The following is a 22,709-nucleotide window of genomic DNA, read 5'->3' as shown; positions in this document are numbered from 1 at the left end:
GGTAATTCTAAGCCCTCATTCCGCGGTAAAGTAGACTATGGCAGTTGACGTTTTCCTACGTTATTTTACTTATTGAACAAGAATTTAAGGTAATATTTATTCGGACGACTGTAGTTAACCCCCAGGGTCCAGGGTAATTCTAAAGAATAGTTCCGTACGGACTGCAAGGGACGTAACCGCGGATACGACATCCACTAGGGATTGGGGCGTCCAATGTATTTCGCCGTGTTTAGTACTGACCCCTGGAGGTTAATCACAGTCGTCCGAATAAATATTACTTTAAATTCTTGTTCAGTAAGTAAAATAACGTAGGGAAACGTCAACTGCCATAGTCTACTCTACCGCGGAATGAGGGCTTAGAATTACCAGAATAGCTCATCGCTCCTCAATTACCGTAGCTGATATGAGGAACACTTCACATTCGGTCCTCTGAGACATTCGGTCCAAAAGACCAACAAAATTAAGCCCATACAACGTCTTCAGCCTTATAACGTCTGCAGACTTCAGAGATGGCCACAACGAGTCCGTGCCCGAGACTAGCAGAGCGTCGAGTTCCTCGCCAGTATGCTGAGCTGCCACAGATTTCAATCAAACACCACGACAATTTCGAAGATAAATCCTCATTCGAAAAAAACCTCAATGTTGACGGCAGACGATCTTTTCGAACTCAAAATCCTCGTGCTCCTCTCCTCCACCGGTCACCTTAGTGCTCGTCTCTCTCTCTCTCTCTCTCTCTCTCTCTCTCTCTCTCTCTCTCTCGCTTCCAGAAACATGGAAAAGCAAAACCAAGAACAAACTCCATGGGTGACGTACCTGTATACGCGAGCGAACACTAGATGGCGCTAAAGTGACTGGAAAGCATATTTGCCTAAATAGCTACTTTTATCTTAAATTTTCTTAAATCATATCTACGTTAATAAAGGCAGGCATGTGGCACTATACATAAATAAAATTCAAAATACAAATCGAAGATAATAACAACACACAGCTAACAAATAAGAAACAAATCAGGAAACATACATTATGAAAGACAGACAGACAGAGAGGGATGGATGAATGCACAATCTCCACCCCAGCAGCTCGTTGGTGGAGGTAAAGAAAACGTGTGCGGGTGGAATCTTCTTCGAGGAGTCACGTCGAAGACAGCGGGGCACTCGGCGAGCCCAAGACACCAATTCAGCCAGTCAGTCAGTCGAGGGGTGTCGAGTGTCGCAGGCGGACTCGTGCTATTAGGTGCCAAGAAACCAGTCGAGTTTATTTTTTAAATATTTTTGAATCATTTAATTTCTTTTTTAGTTCGACGACGGGGAAAGATGCGCGAAATTGTCCACATTCAGGCTGGACAATGCGGGAACCAAATTGGGTCTAAGGTAAGTCTTTACAAAACCTGAATCCACAGAGGTGTTTGATGAACACTGATTTCGAGAAAGCAGTCAATAATAAATATAAAAAAACAGCACCTGATAGGAATACATTGCATTAATATGATTCTTAGTAAAGTCAACGTAAAATTCGTACGTTTACTTACAATTAGAAACTTAGAAATGGGAATGCACAATGAGGAAAAGGGTAAGACTTCGCCAGGTGGTCTTGTGTCGACAGTTTTAATAAGAGAAATGTTCATGGTTTTAAAATGAATTTTATCAAAAAATCATCAAATAACCCAAGTTTTTTTTCATGGGTTAAAGCAACCGTGAACAGACATATGAATATGATTAGTCTGACGAGAAGTTATCCACGTTAGTCTAATTCTGATAAAAACCATAGTGTTCATCTGGAGGCTAACTGTGCATTGAGTAATTATCGGATACACTATCTGCTATATGAATTTTATCACTACGCTGTGATTCATATGCGCTCATTAAGCTACAAATGTCCTTTAATATCTAATTCGCTCTACCTCGGAATTCATATATTTTCATATATGTTAACTGAAGGGAAATGTTTTAGTTGATAAGAAATTCGTCGGCTCACGGGCTCGAACCACGGAACCAAGAATTCAAGACGTACTTTGAAGTTCTTTACCCACATGTCCATACGCTGCTGAATGCATTTAAAAGAGCACCATGCATTGTTCAAGGAACGAAAAGCGTGTGAGAGATCAGTGTAAAAGGAAACTGAATTTTAGTTTTACATAAGGATCAAGTGTACATAAAAACAACATAGTTTACTTGAACTACTTTCATTACTAGTAAAATTAGTCACCAGGTTCTCCAGCAATATCAACGCCCATTTACACTACTTCCAATATCATTCTAATACGCTTATATAACTGGAATATAACCTCCATAGCTATCAAATTCTCATCTTTAAACGAAATTAATAAGACTGATTAATTTTTCATGATTATTTTCCATTTATTATTTTTCTCAGTGCTCAGCATGAATAACATGAAATTCGTTAAAGTTAAAAGTACTTTACATCAAAATATTTTCCTGAGGTAAAAATGGTTCAAACGAGTCTCTATTTATCCACATTCTAAGAGAGTTATTCGTAAAGGACCAGTATTGATTATTCAGTGACAAAGAGGAGAGGCATTTGATTGCATAAGTAATGAAAACAGCAGGAGAATGACCAGTAGAAAAGTAGCACTACTTTTCATGCCGTCTCCAGGGAAACAAATGTGGCGCAAGGGTATGCTGAAGTCGTAGTAGGTGATTGATTTATCATTTTGATAGCACATGGAATCCACCTGTTTACTTAGGACCTAGTCACTTGTGAGCTATTACGACCTGTTTACCGATGATCTGTATATTCATGACCTGTTTATTTGATGGCCATTTTTTTTATGTACGTTCCATATTTCTACTATACTCAGTTATGAATCACTTATTTCTGACTTGTTTACGTCTGACCTATTTTAATTCCATAACATTTTGCCAAATATTTTTATGGGCCATCTATTTTTAACATATACCAAAGAGTTATTTGCACAACCCATCTATTCATACCCTATTTATTACCTGTAAAATTTTGAAATATATATTATGACCTATAAAAGACTTCGTTATGAATTCTTACCAATGAATAATTTTTCTTTTGAATGAATTATTTTACACCTTTAACTAATAACCTACTTATTTATGGCGTCTTAACTCCAAACATCAAACTGTTTTTGTTTATCTTTTCATCCTTTCCAATAGGTACACTCAGTATAGAATCAAACCAGTCGCATAGAAAATATATAATAATAATGATTTAGTGGATGAAAAGAGAATGTCGACCAGAGCAGACAGGAAAAGATACTTACAGATCCATCTGCTGTACCAACGACTTTTGCCGAATATTAGGACAAATAAACGCTTTGGAATATTAAACTATCGAGATAATTATTTGGATGGGCATTCCAAGGATTACACGGGCATAAAGGGAGAATGTTATTAGCCGAGAAAGAAAAAAAATGACATTTCTTTTCCTTTTAACAAAAATGCACACGTTAAGATATATATTTCTGGCGTCGATAACGAACATCGTTGTGATATCGAATTCTAGTATTAAGCCAGGCATCTAAAAATCTGATCTGTTCCGTTCAAAGTATTATAAGAATTTGAATGCCACTTCAGGTGTTGGCGTCGATTGAAGAAATAGGGTATGGGGGAGGGAGAGCAGTGCTTATTCACTACTATTGATTAACAGATTAAGGTGGTCTTAAGGTATCACGAGCTCTTGCAACCTATAAAACTAAGAGAGAGAGATATTGCAATCAGGGCTATTAATATACTTGGGACTTCAAATGGAGCGGGAATATGAGTTATGGTGAATGTATTATTAACGCAAAACACCTCAAGTCAAGAGACTGGAAGTACTGAGTATATTGTGTACTCTACTTGCTCTGCTTAAAGATTGTATTTTGGTACAGCGGAACACGGTCACTTGCAATCTCATTACATTTATATACAGCAGCTAAGATCACCTACTCTATTAACGTCTCAAACTATTCCCTTCTAGCATTTGACCCGAGAGATTCTGAAGAATGATTTTGAAGATAATCGTCAGTCCGTGAACTGTGATCTTGACAGGCATACGCTGGATATTTCTCCACAATCACTCAATCTGTATATATATATATATATATATATATATATATATATATATATATATATATATATATATCTATATGGTATATATATATATATATATATATATATATCTATATGATATATATATATATAACCTATGGTGCAGTTTACTCCTTTTTCTGTTTATGACATTTCATTCTAGCGAAGTTTGCTTAGCGGGTTAATTATCAAAGGTGTTGTATAGTAATATTCACATATTCGAATCATAATACAACTTCAGAGGTTCAAGAGAAGATGCAATGCATTACTTGTACTTTAATAATTTACTTATATTTTATTTATAAATTTATCTATTTATTTAATTTTTTCGTAAGTTATCTCCTCTTTCTGTATTTCTCATTACCTTCTGTTACTCCTTGCTAGTGAACACCATATTCTTTGGAAGCTTGAATTTCAAGTCAATGGTCGCTGTGGACTTGTTCCATCTGAACAGTGTACATTTTCTGAATAATAATAATAAACAGACAATAATAGACGTCAAGTAAAGTGAAATCTGGTACACAAACACCGTAGAGTTTATCAGGACAAAGTCCTACGATGAGGCCGATCACTGAGGCTTCTCGGGGATGCATACCAAAGTTTGTTCCAAAGGTCAGTTGGCGTTGAAGGGGGCCCGGGAGGATGGGAATGGAAAAATGCACTGCCGCGGAGAGGAGGCTATCTGGAATGGGAAATGGAGGCTACTACGCATGACCTTTCGTTCACCTATATTTAAGTTAAATTTTCATGTCCGGCTGAGATTAGTGTCTCTGTGGCGGTGCTGTTTTTTGTGTGTGTGTGTTCTCAGATGAAGATGAGGAGTATTTATCATAGTAAACAGTAGCCTATATTTTCAGATTATTATTTTAATTAATAACAAGGCAAAGAAAAAGCGATGCCAATCCATAATTACTGACTTCTGTTCCTGGGTGCTATTGTTCCTGGGTGCTATTCTAATACCACCTTTTATAAATACTGAAAAATAGCATAAACGCGCAAAAAAAAAATTCATAAAAAAATACAAGTAAAATTTTTAGTCTAAACGCATCCTACAAACGACTGGACTAATGTAGTTATCCATAAGTGACTTTTCTGTAAGCCTGTGTAGTGAAACTATAAATGGAGAGGATTTTAAAATACTTTCAGCATCCAAGAATGAATAAGAAATCAGGATTCTATAATATATACCGTAGTATTAGAGTGAAGAAACCATTCTAAAACATTTACGGATGGTTCATTTCCATTGTACATAATGTAAATCTGTTTTTCTTGCCCTTTTTCAACAAGAGGTTTTAAGATTTTACTTTTCCATATGTATTTTTCTTGCCATTGTCATGCGGTTTCTATGTCTTTTTAGCAACTTCCATCTTTATAGAAAAGGGTACCAGAACGGTAAGATAAGAGAACTACGCATTAGTTGTTCATCGTCTTGAAATTTTCTCTCATTAGTAGTAGCAGCAGCAGCAGTAGCAGCAGCAGCAGTAGTATTAGTAATAGTAGTTGTTGTAGCAGTAGGAGATTCCAACTCTTTATATTGATTTGTTGCAACATGAATGTACTGTAAATTTACCGTGAGGTATCGACCATACATTACATATTTACACAAGGAGGTACGATGTTTTATAGCAGAGAGAGAGAGAGAGAGAGAGAGAGAGAGAGAGAGAGAGAGAGAGAGAGAGAGAGAGCGCTGGTAAGTTAAAAAAAAAATCTGAAAGAACATAATAAACGAAAGGCATGCATGCGATACTTTACATTGCAAAGTTCGGGAAGTTAGCGTGTGAGGACAGCCTTTGTTGTTGCAGTGGAATTGAGGAGTTGTGGTTTTCATTCCTTTTTGTTGAAGTTGGTGTTGTATTTGTTTACTTCTGTATGGCTGCGATTTGTGGATGTTGTAGATGTGTTTGCTTCTGGCATCTTTGATGTGTTTGTTACTACTTTCTTTATCAGTCTTTTGGTCGTTTGTGACTGTGTTTTCTTGTTCCAGCATGTATAGGATTAAGACACAAATACTTAGTATTAGAGGACGATGACACGTCATGAGATGCTGAAGCTGTTTAGAGGAGCAAGTAAAGAATAGTGAGGGGAATGGAGGACGTAATCAGCAGAGAAGAGACATAACTGCCTTCTTAAAGAAAGAAGTCTAGAGAATGCCCAAGTTAGTCGACAGAAGGGAAAAAAAGTCATCAAACCGAATAATCCAGGAATTGCTGATCATGTAACTCGGATGAATGTGGCTTGAATAACTTAATGCAGCGAACGAAGTCATGTAGACGTATATGACTTCAGTGAACAATGTCAATGAGCAAAGCTGACTTCAGAGAACAATGTCGTTGACAAACGTGGCCTCTGGCAAGTCCTTCTAAGATGAGACCCAGAAGAATGTAGACACCCAAAATAAAGTTGGGATATCCCGAGTTCAGAGTTAGAAAGGGAATGAAACAAATCTTTCATGCCGCCACATTTCGTTTCTTCACTGGGGAAATTAACCTCTTTTGGAAAGGGGAATTTTTGACCACTGGAATTGATCCCATTCCTTTATCTACCTCGTCAGCGGTTATAAAAAGCAAGCCACCAAGAGGCAGAGGCACGCAGAGTATTGCAACCGTTTGGAGCAACCTCTGCAATAATCATTATGGAAAACGTTAAAAGGTGAAATCTTAGAGACGACTTCAAGTCTTAAAGTGATAATTATATTATTAACTGAGTGTATAACATTTTTCGTATTATCCATATTATTAAACAGATGATAAAATATCAAACGTTTTATGAATGACTAAGTCCAGTCTTAAATGATCAGTGAAATTACTAATAATTAAGTGAAGTTTAAAAAAATGTTTAGATATTTAAGATACAAATCTTATCGCCGTCGTATAAATGATAACTAAAGGTTACCTTCAGGTTCGTCAAGGAAAAGTTTAATATTATATTATATTATATATATATATATATATATATATATATATATATATATATATATAAATATATATATATAATTGTAACATAAAAAAAAATCTCTCTCTATGGTAAGGATTTACGAGGAGAATTATATCAGGTGAAACAGTGACAACTCACTATAACTTAAAATGTACGTTTTAAAACAACTAGTAAGGAAATTAAAGTCACAAACAGAACATTAAACAAATTACGGACGCTTTACACAAAAGCAAAGACTCGCTATACAGCACTTCATCAAGACTACTAATCACTAATCACTGCATTTTTACAGTATAATACCCAAGTCACAAAGCTTTACATCAACACAACATATAATTCACTGTAACATCAAAAAGTTAGTGGCAACCAACGTTACATCACACAAGAAAACAGTACATTACCATATATTCCTCAAAACTTGATACACTATTATAATCACTTGTTTGTTTCAGCTCCAACGAAAATCGTCGTTTTGGGCCTTTATATACCAGACTCACGCTAGACATCCATGGACCAAATATCATTGTTTCGGTACATTATCCTTGGCGACTACCGCCTACGCCAAGCGCTACTGCCATCTGTTGTCTAGTGTACACACTTTTTTCTATGCAAATATCAATTTTCAACCTTTTCTGCAATTTTACATTCAATAAATCAATATTCCTTTACATTCCCCCCCTTTTAACTCAGCGGCTCTCTCCTCAGTCCATTCTGAATTTTCACTCTTACAGTCTTAAACATTAGCTACTTCCATTTAGCAACTGTCGGAGACTGCCACGTCGTTGGTAACAAGCACTTTCCTTTCGATAGTCTGTACACATTCTTGCACTTCCGTCAGGTTTGTCGACTAGAATACATGGGCTAGCCCATTCACTATGGCTTTCCTCTGCTAGTCCGTGGTTTCAGTAGATTAAGCAACTTCGGTCTTTAACTGTTGTTGTTGCCTCGGCGACATTCTGTATGGACGCTGACTTATTGGAGTCTCTTCTCTCAACCTGTTTTATGTTTGTACTCCTTTTATCCTTTTGTTTAGGATGGTCTGAAAATAGATCTGAAAAGTTTTGAATTAGCACTTTAAAATCATGCTGCTGTTCATCAGATAAATGAATACATAACTTCCTAAATTTTTCATCATCACTCAAATAATCTGTATTTTTTAATCTAAGTTCAATTTCTTCTTCAACGTCTTTTTCATCATCCTCTTTTGCAATTGACAACACTCCACTGGATTCGTTATACTTCTTTAATTTGTTAATATGGAAAGTTTTAACTTTCCTCCGTCCTGTAGGAAATTGAATTCGATAATTAACATCACTTACTTTTTCCTTCACCGTGCAAGGTACCTATATACTTCTGGTTAAAAACCTTACCAGCTGTAGGGAGATACACTAGAACCTTATCTCCTATGTCGAGTTCACGTTTTGCAGCCTTTTTGTCGTAATTTCTTTTCATCTCTTCCTTTGTACTACTTTAAGATTCTCATGTGCTACTTTCCATATTTTCTTTATTTTTTCCTTCATTTCTTGTAACGTGCTAGAATCCTTCTCATCTGAAATCAACTGATTCTTTATCACCTCCATGGGTGACCTTACCTGATGGACATATACTAACTGAAAAGGAGAATAACCCAACGATGAATGTACGCTATCACGAACGGCAAATAGCAACATTGGTATGTAGACATCCCATTCCTTTTCATTTTCACAACAGTACGTTGCGAAGCATGGTTTTGGAGGTTCGATGAAATCGTTCGACCACTCCTTGGCTCTGTGGGTGATAAGGAGACGATAAGCAATGCTTAATATTCTGACAGGCTAAAAATGAGGTAAACTTTCTAGACGTAAAGTTGGTTCCTTGGTCGGTTTTGAACTTCTTTTGGCAAACTACCAGCGAGAAGAACTTGTTAAGCGCTTAAATTATCTTATCAGCACTCACTGTTCTTAAAGGAATAGCCTCTGGAAATCTGGTAGCACTACACATAATTGTCAGCAAATACTCGTTACCTTTGCTAGACCTAGGCAGAGGTCCTACACAATCCAAAACCAGTTTCTCAAGGGTTCTCCTGGAACTTCAATGGGTTGCAATGGCATCACCTTAGGGTCATGTTGAGCTTTACCTACTTTTTGACATAAATCACAATTTTTACAATATTCACTACAATCTTTCCGCATCTAAGGCCAAAAAAAATACCTTAATAATTTCTCATAAGTTTTGTTTATACCTAAATGACCAGAATAACTACAGTCATGAGCAATACCTAGAACAAAATTCCTATAACTACTTGGAATGACCACTTGTTCTACAACATCATTAACATTTCTACTCTTGAACTTCCTCATTAGGATTCCATCCTTTAAAAAGTAACACTTGCCTTCCTTCTCGATATCATTTATATCAACAAGGGCATTATCTCTTATTACCTTCAAATTATCATCTTCAATTTGAAGATTTCAAACGAAATTCTTCCGTATTAACTTTCAGCATTCGCAAAGGAGTACTGACTTTACTTACTTGTAGTGTTTCCGGACTATCTTTAAACAAGTTTTGTAAATCCAAACCGTCGTCATCATTTACCTTTCCTTCGGCACTCTTACTTCTTGTAGTAAACTGCACAAGCAGGAAATAAGTTTTGGAAATGTACATTCAACTTCTGTAATAAATGAAGAATTAAAGGGTTTTTCGTCTTAAAATTGGATTACGCTACCCAAAAACTTTGTCTCCACATACATCATTTCCAAGAATTAACTCTACTCCTGACACTGGGATTTCTCTCACCAAAGCAATTTTAACATATCCCGAAATTACGGAGTTTCTAACCTTACTTCTACTAATGGAGCTGAAAACTCAGGTCCAAACCCACGCAGAAGTACATACTCTCCAGTATCCTTCCACTGTCATACATATTTCTTATCATTACAGACTGTACCGCTCCGGTATCTCTTAACCACCTTACTTTCCTTTTTTCAACACAAGGGAGGTGTAACCAACCATCTCCCATAAAAGGGTCATACAATTCAGTACCTTGGATGTGGACTTCTCTTCAGGTAGTCTCACTCCATTTCCTTTTACAATATCCTCAATACAACCAACATTACTAACATTTTTGAACATCATTGTTAACCTATTTTGATAACCTATATTCTCATCAACATCACATATATTATTACTGTCGATGCTATCGTTACAATACCTCTTACCTGGCCTAAGGGGAGAAGCAAACAAACAAGACCTCTGTCACCACATGCTTGTGGTTGATTCAACAATGCAATGGTATTTTCAGGTTTATGATCATCCTTAAAATGTACAGGTTTATCTTTAACTTTATTTACCACTTGATTGGCGGTTTTATTGTGCGATGTGGACAACTCCTACTGATGTGTCCTGGTTTGCCACAACTGAAACATACAAAATCTCTAAAATTTTCGCCTATTATTTTGGTAACTAGGTGTAAACTGATCATTTACACTGTATCCTGCTTGTCCAGCACTAACACTAGGACCAGAACTTATATCGACTTGCCCTCTACCACCTCTCTTATTAAAGGATTTATTATTGACTCCACGAGATGATACCTGTAACTCGTAGTCTTACCTTGTGCCTTGTAATTTGCTGCTCTTCCCAAACTCTGCTCCTTCCAATTTTAGGAGTGACGTCAGTATTATATAGCTTATGGGTCAATGCATAATTATCAGACAATCTAGTGGCTTCATCCACATTATCTACATCACGTTCATCCAAATATGTTTTAATAAGTGGATTAATACCATCCTTGAACTGCTCAAGCAAAATAAGTTCCTGAAGTTTACCGAAATCACCATTAACTTCTCGGGCATTCATCCACCTATCATACCACAGGCGTTGTTCCCGTGCATACTCCATATGAGTACGACTGTCTCTTTATCCAGCTTCTGAACTTCTCTCTATACCTCTCTGGCACCCATTCATAAGCTTCAAAACTTCGGATTTAACTCTCTCATAATCCTTAGAATCATCTAAAGATAAGGCAGCAAATACTTCCCTAGCCTTTCCTCGAAAGGAGGTTTGAACCATCAACGTGCTCCATGACGTTCTCGGCCATTCACGCTGTTCTGCCACTTTCTCAAATTGTAAAAAAAATGCATCCACTTCATTTTCAACAAAAATTGGTACACTTTTTACTGCATTGTCTATTCTAAAAGATTTTGGTATTTCTCTGGACTTTTCTTCTACTTCAAGTTTCTTCATCTCTAGCTCTATCCTCTTTTGCTCAACCTCTTTCTTCTTTTGCTCAACCTCTTTCTCAGCTTCTATCTTCCAACCTTTTCAGCTCTCTCATTTTCTAACTTCTTTAGTTCAACAGCTTTCTCATTCTCTATTCTAACTATTTGCAAATGAATCTGCATCTGCTCAACATCATCCCTTCATAAAAAAGTTTGGACTTTTTTGGTTTAACCCTGCGTGACTTGGTTTTTTCACGTACGGCTTTGGCACCTTCCTCTTTACTTGCACTACCCTCTGTATTATTCTCACTTGCGCTTTGCTGGCTATCAGTTTCTTGCCCTTCCCAACTCATTAGTAACAACCCTTCCTTATCAGACAAAATGCCTAAAGTCATTAGCGCCTCACTTACTTTATTTGAGATTTCTTGCTTCCTTGCAGATTCTGATACTTCTACATTATAGTACCTAGCTAGAACAATCCAGTCTATTTTAGTTATACCTTCTAACTTTTCACCACTAGGACTACGTATGAAATCTTTCAAATCAAACATCTTTTAATAACCTGCTCAAAATAACACAGCAAGACAAATATAGCACTAACACTATCACAACTCTCCCCCCTCTCTAAAGTACATGGAAGTACTGAAAAGCAATTAACAGTAGGGATACGTCAAGTTATGGTCGAATACGTTCGACATGAAGCAAAGCAACAAATTAATTAAGGATACGTTCGGGATTTTTCGTTCGATAGAATGAGTAAACAATGAGTATGGATATGTTTGAGTTTCGTTCGATAGAATGAGCAAAAAAACTGAGTAGGGATACGTTCGGGTTTCGTTTGACAGGCCCCCCATGTAACATAAAAAAAAAATCTCTCTTTTATGGTAAGGATTTACGAGGAGAATATATCAGGAAACAGTGACAACTCACTATAACTTAAAATGTACTTTAATAACAACTAGTAAGGAAATTAAAGTCACAAACAGAACATTAAACAAATTACGGACGCTTTACACAAAAGCAAAGACTCGCTATACAGCACTTCATCAAGACTACTAATCACTAATCACTGCATGTTTTTACAGTATAATACCCAAGTCACAAAGCTTTACATCAACACAACATATAATTCACTGTAACATCAAAAAGTTAGTGGCAACCAACGTTACATCACACAAGAAAACGTCCAATGGATAAACAGTACATTACCATATATTCCTCAAAACTTGATACACTATTATAATCACTTGTTTGTTTCAGCTCCAACGAAAATCGTCGTTTTGGGCCTTTATATACCAGACTCACGCTAGACATCCATGGACCAAATATCATTGTTTCGGTACATTATCCTTGGCGACTACCGCCTACGCCAAGCGCTACTGCCATCTGTTGTCTAGTGTACACACTTTTTTTCTATGCAAATATCAATTTTCAACCTTTTCTGCAATTTTACATTCAATAAATCAATATTCCTTTACAATATATATATATATATATATATAATATATATATATATATAATATATATATATATATATATATATATATATATATATATATATATATATATATTATATATATATATATATATATATATATATATATATATATATATATATATATATATATATATATATATATATATATATATATATATATATATATATATATATATATATATATAATATATATATATTATAAAACCGATGTTAAGTCACTCGCATAATATTGCTACCGTGGAATGTTCAGATACTGATGCTATATAAGAACGCGATCACATAATTTTGAAATAATAATTGTAGCTAATTAGCAACAATGCAACGCGCCGTAAGATTATCGCGCCGGTCTCAACCTACAAAAAAAAAAAAAAAAATAAATAAAAAGGGCAGAAATGGTTTACAAACAACTTAAAAAAAATATTAACTGGAATTGGCCAAAAAACAAAGTACAAAAGTTGTGAGCTAGCGAACGTTTTATGAATGGGCCTGAAATCTAACAAAGTAATAATAATAATAATAATAATAATAATAATAATTAATAATAATAATAATAAAATAAATAAATAATATTAATAATAAGTGGTACGAGCACCAACCTGAAGGAGTGATAGAAAACGATCATGCAAAGATCATCTGGGACTATGGTATCAGAACGGATAGGGTGATAAGTGCAAACAGACCAGACGTGACGTTGATTGACAAAATCAAAGAAGAAAGTATTACTCATTGATGTCGCAATACCATGGGACACCAGAGTTGAAGAAAAAGAGAGGGAAAAAATGGGTAAGTATCAAGACCTGAAAATAGAAATAAAAAGGATATGGGATATGCCAGTGGAAATGGTACCCATAATCATAGGATCACTAGGCACGATCCCAAGATCCCTGAAAAGGAGTATGGGAAAACTAGAGGCTGAAGTAGCTCCAGGTCTCACGCAGAAGAGTGTGATCCTAGAAACGGCGCACATAGTAAGATAAGTGATGGACTCCTAAGAAGGCAGGATGCAACCCGGAACCCTACACTATAAATACCACTCAGTCGAATTGGAAGACTGATAGACAATAATAATAATAATAATAATAATAATAATAATAATAATAATAATAATAAAACACCAAGAGATGAAGGACACGACCAGGAAAGAATATATGCAGAGACTCAAGGCGATACTCAAGTCAAAACTCAACACCGGAAATATGATAAAAGCCATAAACACATGGGCAGTGCCAGTAATCAGATACAGCGCAGGAATAGTGGAATGGACGAAGGCAGAACTCCGCAGCATAGATCAGAAAAACAAGGAAACAAAAAAATGACAATACACAAAAGCATTAAACACACCCAAGAGCAAATACGGACAGACTATACATAACACGAAAGGAAAAAGGAGGAGGGATACTAAGTATAGAGGACTGCGTCAGCATCGAAAACAGAGCACTGGGGCAATATCTGAAAACCAGTGAAGACGAGTGGCTAAAGAGTGCATGGGAAGAAGGACAATAAAAGTAGACGAAGACCCAGAAAATATACAGAGACAGGAGAAAGGACAGAAAGAACAGAAGACTGGCACAACAAACCAATGCACGGACAATACATGAGACAGACTAAAGAACTAGCCAGCGATGACAATTGGCAATGGCTACAGAGGGGAGAGCTAAAGAAGGAAACTGAAGGAATGATAACAGCGGCACAAGATCAGGCGAAAAATGAAACCATAAACCACATAGCAAGTGAATGCCCGGCACTTGCACAGAACCAGTACAAAAAAGAGGCATGATTCAGTGGCAAAAGCCCTCCACTGGAGCCTGTGCAAGAAACATCAGCTACCTTGCAGTAATAAGTGGTACGAGCACCAACCTGAAGGAGTGATAGAAAACGATCAGGCAAAGATCCTCTGACTATGGTATCAGAACGGATAGGGTGATAGGTGCAACAGACCAGACGTGACGTTGATTGACAAGTCAAGAAGAAAGTATCACTCATTGATGTCGCAATACCATGGGACACCAGAGTTGAAGAGAAAGAGAGGGAAAAAATGGATAAGTATCAAGATCTGAAAATAGAAATAAGAAGGATATGGGATATTGCCAGTGGAAATCGTACCCATAAATCATTGGAACACTAGGCACGATCCCAACATCCCTGAAAAGGAATCTAGAAAAACTAGAGGCTGAAGTAGCTCCAGGACTCATGCAGAAGAGTGTGATCCTAGAAACGGCGCACATAGTAAGAAAAGTGATGGACTCCTAAGGAGGCAGGATGCAACCGGAACCCCACACTATAAATACCACCCAGTCGAATTGGAGGACTGTGATAGAGCAAAAAAAAAAAAAAAAAAAAAAAAAAAAAAAAAAAAAAAAATAATAATAATAATAATAATAACAATAATAATAATAATAATATTTCAAACTAAATCTGACTAAGAAAACCAGGGAATAATCGTCAATAGCTGCAGATGAATCTTCCTAGAGTTTGAGAGTTATCAGGTCGAACGGAGAAGCGTTCCAACTCTGTCACCTACGAAAGAGCCACGACCACGTAGAAACTAGTGAAAATTTACCTTGCCATTTATACCGACAGGTACCAAACACTCCGGAATAAATTCATATATGTTACCTTACATGAATACATTAAAACAAATACAATAGCTTTCAAAGAAGTATACGTAGTATAGTACATTCTATTTCCCCCAACCCTCTCTCTCTCTCTCTCTCTCTCTCTCTCTCTACACACACACACACACACACATACAGATATATATATTTATATATATATATATATATATATATATATATATTATATATATATGTGTATATACATATACATATATATACATAATGTATTTAATTTGAAAATTTGTATCTTAACCGGAGAAGGCGAAAGAGAAGCTCCCATTCCATTTGCATTCGAGAGAAGACTGAAAGGAAATATCGTTGCCATAGCAACGGGACGCTCATGGCATTTCAGTGGTTCACCCGGAACTCAACACAAATGTAATGCAACTTTTCTAAAGAATGAAAGAGACAAAATGTCACGATGCTTTTTTTGTGTGTGTGTGTAAATGCGTATTTAGTAAACGAAAGGGGCCGAAGACACCGTGGCTAAAGAAAAGACTACTTGGAAGGTTTAAAATCTAGCGAAAGATCCCTTCTATCAAAGGCATTCTGCAAGAGACGGGCTGACTCATCATCACACATGAAATTATCTACAATGAATCTTTTATTGCACAGCTAGCAACAGAGCGATTCAGATGAATGAGTATCACGCCAAGCGTCATTTTTACTTCGAACACATTGTCTTGTGAAGCTGACATCAACAGTTCCGATTATTCTTGTAAACCGGGACTTTCTCTGCAATATAGAAACGAAATCGAAGACACCCGATGGACTTTACATATTAATCATCATATCGACGTCAAGAGAAAGAAGGAAAAAAAGGAGGGAAAATAGTCGGGAAATCAATACCAACCACTTGAGCTGGACCTTCTTCCCTAAATGAACAACCAGTTTTTGGCGAATATTTTGGACTTGGCATTACCTTTCAACTTCAACATGTATGTATTAATTCATAAATTAAAACTTAACTGATTTGAGAACAGGCAACATGATTGCTCCTTACCTATTCAGAAATGGGTTAAACCGACTCCAACAACACAAATCTTTCACTTGACAAAATAAAAATGAAAATAAAAATAAAATAGGAATTCATTATATTAAAGAAGTTATTTATATCTCCACTGTTCCAGGCATGTAAAACCAAAAGAAAATTACACATGTATTATTTTATTATATATATATATATGTATATGTCTGATGTGTTCACTAGGTTTTATGTTGTAGTGGAGATATTGATACCTTCTTAACCATACTGGTTTTTAATTTCATTTATATTTTTATTTTGTGAAAGGAAATGCCTATATATATATATATATATATATATATATATATATATATATATATATATATATATATTATATATACACACACACCACACACACACACACACACACACACACACACACACACACACATATCATATATATATATATATATATATATATATATATATATATATATATATACATATATCTCATTCGCCATCATCGTCATTATGAACCGGATGATACTGGTAGACCGCTCTTGCTGTAATGCGATATGGGAACAAACAATGTTATCTTGATCTGGTGTCTGTGGAAACGAAAAGAATGTTATGTGCTCGGAAAATAATGACTGGAGACCTACAGACATGGAAGACGTTTCTCTCTCTCTCTCTCTCTCTCTCTCTCTCTCTCTCTCTCTCTCTCTCTCTCTTTCTTCGAACTGATTTTCTTTCGGCCGAACCCGTTATTACCAGCACGAAAAAGATTCATGGATATCCAGCCACAACTTACAACACACAGACACACATGTATGTATGTATACATACATACAAACATACATACATACATACTATATATATATATATATATATATATATTATATATATATATATGTGTGTGTGGTGTGGTCTGTTCATATATATCTTATCATATATATATATATATATAATATATATAATATCTATCTATATATATACATATATAACGAACAGACAGCGGTTAAAGCTTCTATGTACATAGATCGTGTTTCATCAACAACAACGTCTTCTCCCTGTCGCTCCCTCTGTAATCATCGGCAAAGTAAAATTGTTAGAAGACTTTCGGAAAAAATAAGACTGGAAAATAAGAGGAAACAAAAGTGAATTTGATTCCCGTGAATTTATTCTGCAGAGTCTTCCTTGTTTATTTGTACACCTTTCTTTCTCTGCGTGTCAAAGTAATTGGCTAAATTACATAAGAAATCTTATGTAAACTACTCTACCTAGTATGTATAAATAGGCTCGTGGTTCACTGGTTAGGACGTTGGCCTCCCGTGGGAATTATCCAAATTCTAAGTTGGTAATGACGCTTTGGCTACGTTGCGTTATGTCCCACTGCTCATCTCTTGAACTTAAAAGGGAATTGCGTACCTGGTTGTCAGTCGACCGTGGTAGAGAAAACTGAACAAACTTACTAACCTTCCTCTTAAATATGGAATTTAGACCAAAGGCCAAGCACTGGGACCTATGAAGCAATTATTAGCAGAGGGTGGAAATTAAGATGAAAGAGAGAGTATTTGGAAGGAAGTAAAGTAAAAGGAATGAAAGAGGTTGCAGCTAGGGGCCGAAGGCACGCTGGTAAAGAACATTAAGTAATGCCTACAGTGCACCGCATGAGGTGCACTGATGGCACCGCCCCCCTACGGGAATATATATATATATATATTATATATATATATATATATATATATTTTATATATATACACGCGGCTGCACTCACACATACACAAACACACAAGTCCTAATAAACAACTCATAAAAACTTTCCGATTCTTATAACTGCCACGAAGTTATCGTGGAAATGGCAGCCGGATAAGAAACGATTCGTTTAAAGGTGAAACAAAAGACGCAGTGACCTCTAAGATTTATAACCAGGAAATAAAAAATAATGAAGGATGTTCGAAGGTTCAGTTTATACTAAGCAATGACAGATAATCACGGAACGATGACTTTACCTGATTTTTTTAAAGGTCTTCGAACCATACATTTTCAACTTGCTTCGTGCTGATAATGAATAGTAATCAGGATGCAAAATGAACAAGTGAAAATGCGGAAATGTCTAGACACAGTGCGGGAGACCCTGAAGATTAATTAACCTTTTGGGAAGCCTTTGATGTCTGGGAAAAGGACATAACAATTATTCTTAATGATAAAGTCACGTTTCGTAATTACTGAAATACTTTCAGGCACCCTGATGACCTTGCACAGATCACTCTCCCCACAAAATAAGACAAGAAACCCGGGAAGAAACTGAGCGCCTTCTTTCAAAGAGGAAGGACGTAGCAATTCCGTACAAAACAATTTTCCTTAGTTTTTATTCTTCTCCTAAGTCATCTTGGTAAGCATAGCTTATAAAATTGCTGCAATCTTAAATATATTGTGATACATTTTTGAAACCTTTACAAAACCTGATAATCTCGAATATAATGCTGAAAAAAAGGTGTCAATAAAACCATGTGCTAATACAATATTCGCTCAAGATAGGAAACAAAACAAAATGAGAAAGATGAATACCCTCCTGAGAATTTTACACAACGACCAAACAGCTAATAAGAAATAGTGAAGAAAACGCCCTGTCCAAACAACCACAAGCAGAGCGTAAACGAACGACGGCTGGACCAGACAATCGTTCTGAATGAATGCAAGCGCCACTAATCGATGTCTGAAAACACGTATAAACTTAGTTATCATTAAGATCAGACTGCCTGGAAAAGGGCCACTATCGAACAGAGGACCTTCCTCTCACAGTTCCTCCCCCCCACCCCCCACCCGAATACCTAAATGTCAAGGAGGGGGAGGGAAGGGAGATGGTGACCAATAAAAGTGTTGTAGCAAGAGAAAGAGCTAGGATGACTCATTCTTTATGGCGAGAGAGAGAGAGAGAGAGAGAGAGAGAGGAGAATGATGTATTCCATTACGGAATCTACGCAGGTCTTGTCGTTTTTGGGAAATTGAAACCGCAGCATCTGCATATTCCAAATCTGCCATGTTGCTATCGTTTTTCAAATCTAAACTTCTAACATCTTCGACTGATTATTTTTAACTGCGAAATCTGTGAGAAGGACAAATGAACAATGTAAAATAACATTTCCTTGTAGCACCCCACTACTGACTAAGATTCACTTGACAAGCACTCATCTTCTTCAATCATGCATCTGATTTGTGGACTATTTCAATGAGCGTTACATATTTGATAGGAGTGCCATAGTGACGCTAGACCTTCCATAATATTGGTCTGATGACGTCATCAAAAGGATTCTGGTAATCAACAAATGCCATCAGAAGCGGATGTTTGAATTCCACCACACAATATACTACCACACAATGTCGTATCATAAGTATTCACAGAAAAGGTGAAAATTTAAGATCAGGTACCAAGCGCTTTCGTGTATTGCATACACTTCTACAGGGTACAAAGGTTAGAAGAAGTCTATGCAATACACGAAAGTGCTTGGTAGCTGGGTTTTAATTTTCACCTTTCCTGTGGTTATCTACGTATATATCTGCCACGTCCAGATTGGTGACATTGCTGAACACACACACACACACACACACACACACACACACATATATATAGTATATATATATATATATATATATATATATATATATATATATATTTATATGAAAGTCTTGCATGTATCAGTGCAATGACCATTCACGAATCCTTGCTCATTCTGACCTCTCCTAAAACTCATTTGCTCATTGATTATGCTTCCGTTTTTTCTTTAATTATGAAGCCAACCTTCTGAGTGTAATCAGAGGCAAACTTATGGAACATTAAGTAGCCGATTTCACGTTGTCTTATTCTATTTGTAGACTGAACTCACGAAAAGACAATTGTGCATTTTTCCCTCGAAAAAATTTATGGCTTGCTATGAGAGACCCTTCAGACCAGCGTCCTAATATGGAGAATATACGAAAGGAAAACTATGGCACAGAGATACTTCGAAGAAAGCTTACAATTGTTATTTTGGAAAAGGAAGAAGTACCAAATATCAATAGGAACGCGTTTGCACCTTGTAAATATTTTGCATTCCGTACTTTTCTTTGATTTTCCTCACAGGTTCCGATTCAGGCAACAGCACCGCCACTCCCTCTTCTCGTTTCCTCACACGTCCAGACCACCTCCGACCCCTTTTGTGCGTTTCAACTTTTGATTGTTAAGCCGTGTTTTCTTTGCAGGTGTTTGAGGAAGGTATTTGGGGATAAGAGTTCTTTCAATATTGCTAAAATATTTTTGGAAACCTTTCCGCTTATCGGGCACTTCCCGCATAATTTTCCTTGAGACGCCGACATGAGCAAGCCTGTCCATTTCTGCGCCTTCCATGCAAAAGGCTTCAAGATTGGTAATTAGATGCTCTTCAAATTAGCGTTGCATCCAATTGTTAAAGTGTCTCACACAATCTCTACTATATATATATATATATATATATATATATACACCACATATATAACATATATATACATATATATATATATATATATAATATATATATATATATATATATATATATATATATATATATACATACTAGAGCGCGCGCGCACACATACACACATAAGTACACACACACACACACACACACACACACATATATATATATAAGTATATATATGTGTGTGTGTGTGTGTGTGTGTGTGTGTGTGTGTGTGTATCTATCTATCTATCTATATATATATATATATATATATATATATATATATATATATATATATATATATGTATATATATATATAGCGAATGCCACAGGAAAATGATAGCCAGAAATCCAAGCGCTTTCGTCTTTACTAAGACATTGTCAAGGAACGAATGAAATACAATTATAGAGAAAGTTCTCAGGTACACAACAAGATCAAGAATACCAGATGGTTAACTGTCAAAACAAAGGGCAAAAATTAAAGAGATAATCAGGATTATCGATATCACACGGTCACAAACCTAAACATAGATTTAACCCCAACAGAAACTACAAAGTATCCGTACAGTCCAAAACATATAAAAACTGAATATAATAATTTTGTTGCTTATATTTATCTACAACTTTTTTCATCATGAAGGCATCAAGTTTAAATAAACCAAGACTTAAATTTAGAACATTTCCATTATTTGACTTGATGAAACAAGATTCAATGATATTCCTTTTAACTGTCATTACATGGGATTAAGGCTTTTGCTTGACTCCAGTTAATATGATGATCTAAGTCTCTCATATGTACGAATAATGCATTCGATATTTGTCCAGTTCTCACAGAATATTGGTGCTGTTTGAGACGTTGTGAAAGAGATTTACCGGTTTGTCCGTAATAGACTTTATCACACTCTTTGCAAGGAATTTCATATATGCAGCCTGGAAGATTTTTACGAGAATTTTTTATTACTAAACTCTTGACATTAATATTACTGAAAACAACATTTATGTTAAAAAGCTTTAAAATTCTAGGAATATCTATAAACCTTTCATCATAGGGTAATTTTAGAATGTTATGCTTACTAAATTCAAGTTTGTCATTAGTTAAATAAAATGTTTTTCTAGCTCTTTTCCATGCCACATCTACAAAAGTCCTTGGGTATATAAGTTTCAATGCAATATCATAAATAGTTTTAATCTCAGCGTCAATAAACTGCGGGCTACAGGAACGTAAAGCCCTTAGGAACATCCCAGAAAAAACAGGGAATTTAACATTTTGATGGTGATTGGAGTAGTAATGAACAAAAGAGGCAATGTTAGTTGATTTCCAAAAGACTGAAAAGGTGAAATTTCTATAATTTCTATGGACAGTTACATCAAGAAATTCAAAATTACAATTTCTTTCTTCCTCTACAGTAAATTTTATAGAAGGGACTGAATTACTGAGATTATTAAGGAATTCCTGGAGATTTTCGTGACCTGGCCAAATACAGAAAATATCACCCACATACCTAAACCATATAACGTTTTGGGGCAAAATTCTTGGTAAGAGTTTTGTCTAAAGAAATTCCATGTAAATGTTGCTAAGGACAGGAGATAAGGGATTACCAATAGCCATGCCAAACTTTTGTACAAAAAATTTCCCATTAAAACGAAATTTACTATCTTTGATACATAACCTTATGAAGACTAATGAGGTTTTGCTACAGTTAATAGGGAATGTCCATGACATTCTAATTCATCTAATTCAAACATTCGAAGCAAATCATCTACAGGTACTTTTGTAAATAAAGAGACAACATCAAAACTAACCATATCAAAATCAAAATTCAAATTTAAACTATTCAATTTGTTTATAAAATCAACATTGTTTTTAACATTCGTGTTAGAAATGTTTCCTACCAAGGGTGTAAGAATTTTTACAAGCCATCTAGATAAATTATACGTAACTGAGTCCACTGAACTAATAATT

The 22,709-nt window shown here is 35.7% G+C and overlaps 1 protein-coding gene across 2 annotated transcripts in view; it reads left to right on the top strand.

The window, feature by feature from the left end:
* Positions 1-1,174: 1,174 nt before the first annotated feature.
* LOC135215980 (tubulin beta chain-like) overlaps positions 1,175-22,709 on the top strand; it is a 61,645-nt gene continuing 40,110 nt past the window's right edge. The window contains exon 1 of one of the 2 annotated variants that reach the window (XM_064250927.1): positions 1,175-1,370. In XM_064250927.1, the coding sequence (XP_064106997.1) occupies positions 1,314-1,370 (57 nt within the window). In that variant the 5' untranslated portion in view covers positions 1,175-1,313. The remainder of the gene's footprint in view (positions 1,371-22,709) is intronic. The other variant, XM_064250926.1, reaches the window with a different exon arrangement.

The sequence above is a fragment of the Macrobrachium nipponense genome, chromosome 19 (assembly GCF_015104395.2).
Source record: "Macrobrachium nipponense isolate FS-2020 chromosome 19, ASM1510439v2, whole genome shotgun sequence".
Classification (NCBI taxonomy): domain Eukaryota; kingdom Metazoa; phylum Arthropoda; class Malacostraca; order Decapoda; family Palaemonidae; genus Macrobrachium; species Macrobrachium nipponense.
Note: the sequence above shows the minus strand (reverse complement) of the source record. Positions and strands in the feature narration are given on the sequence as shown.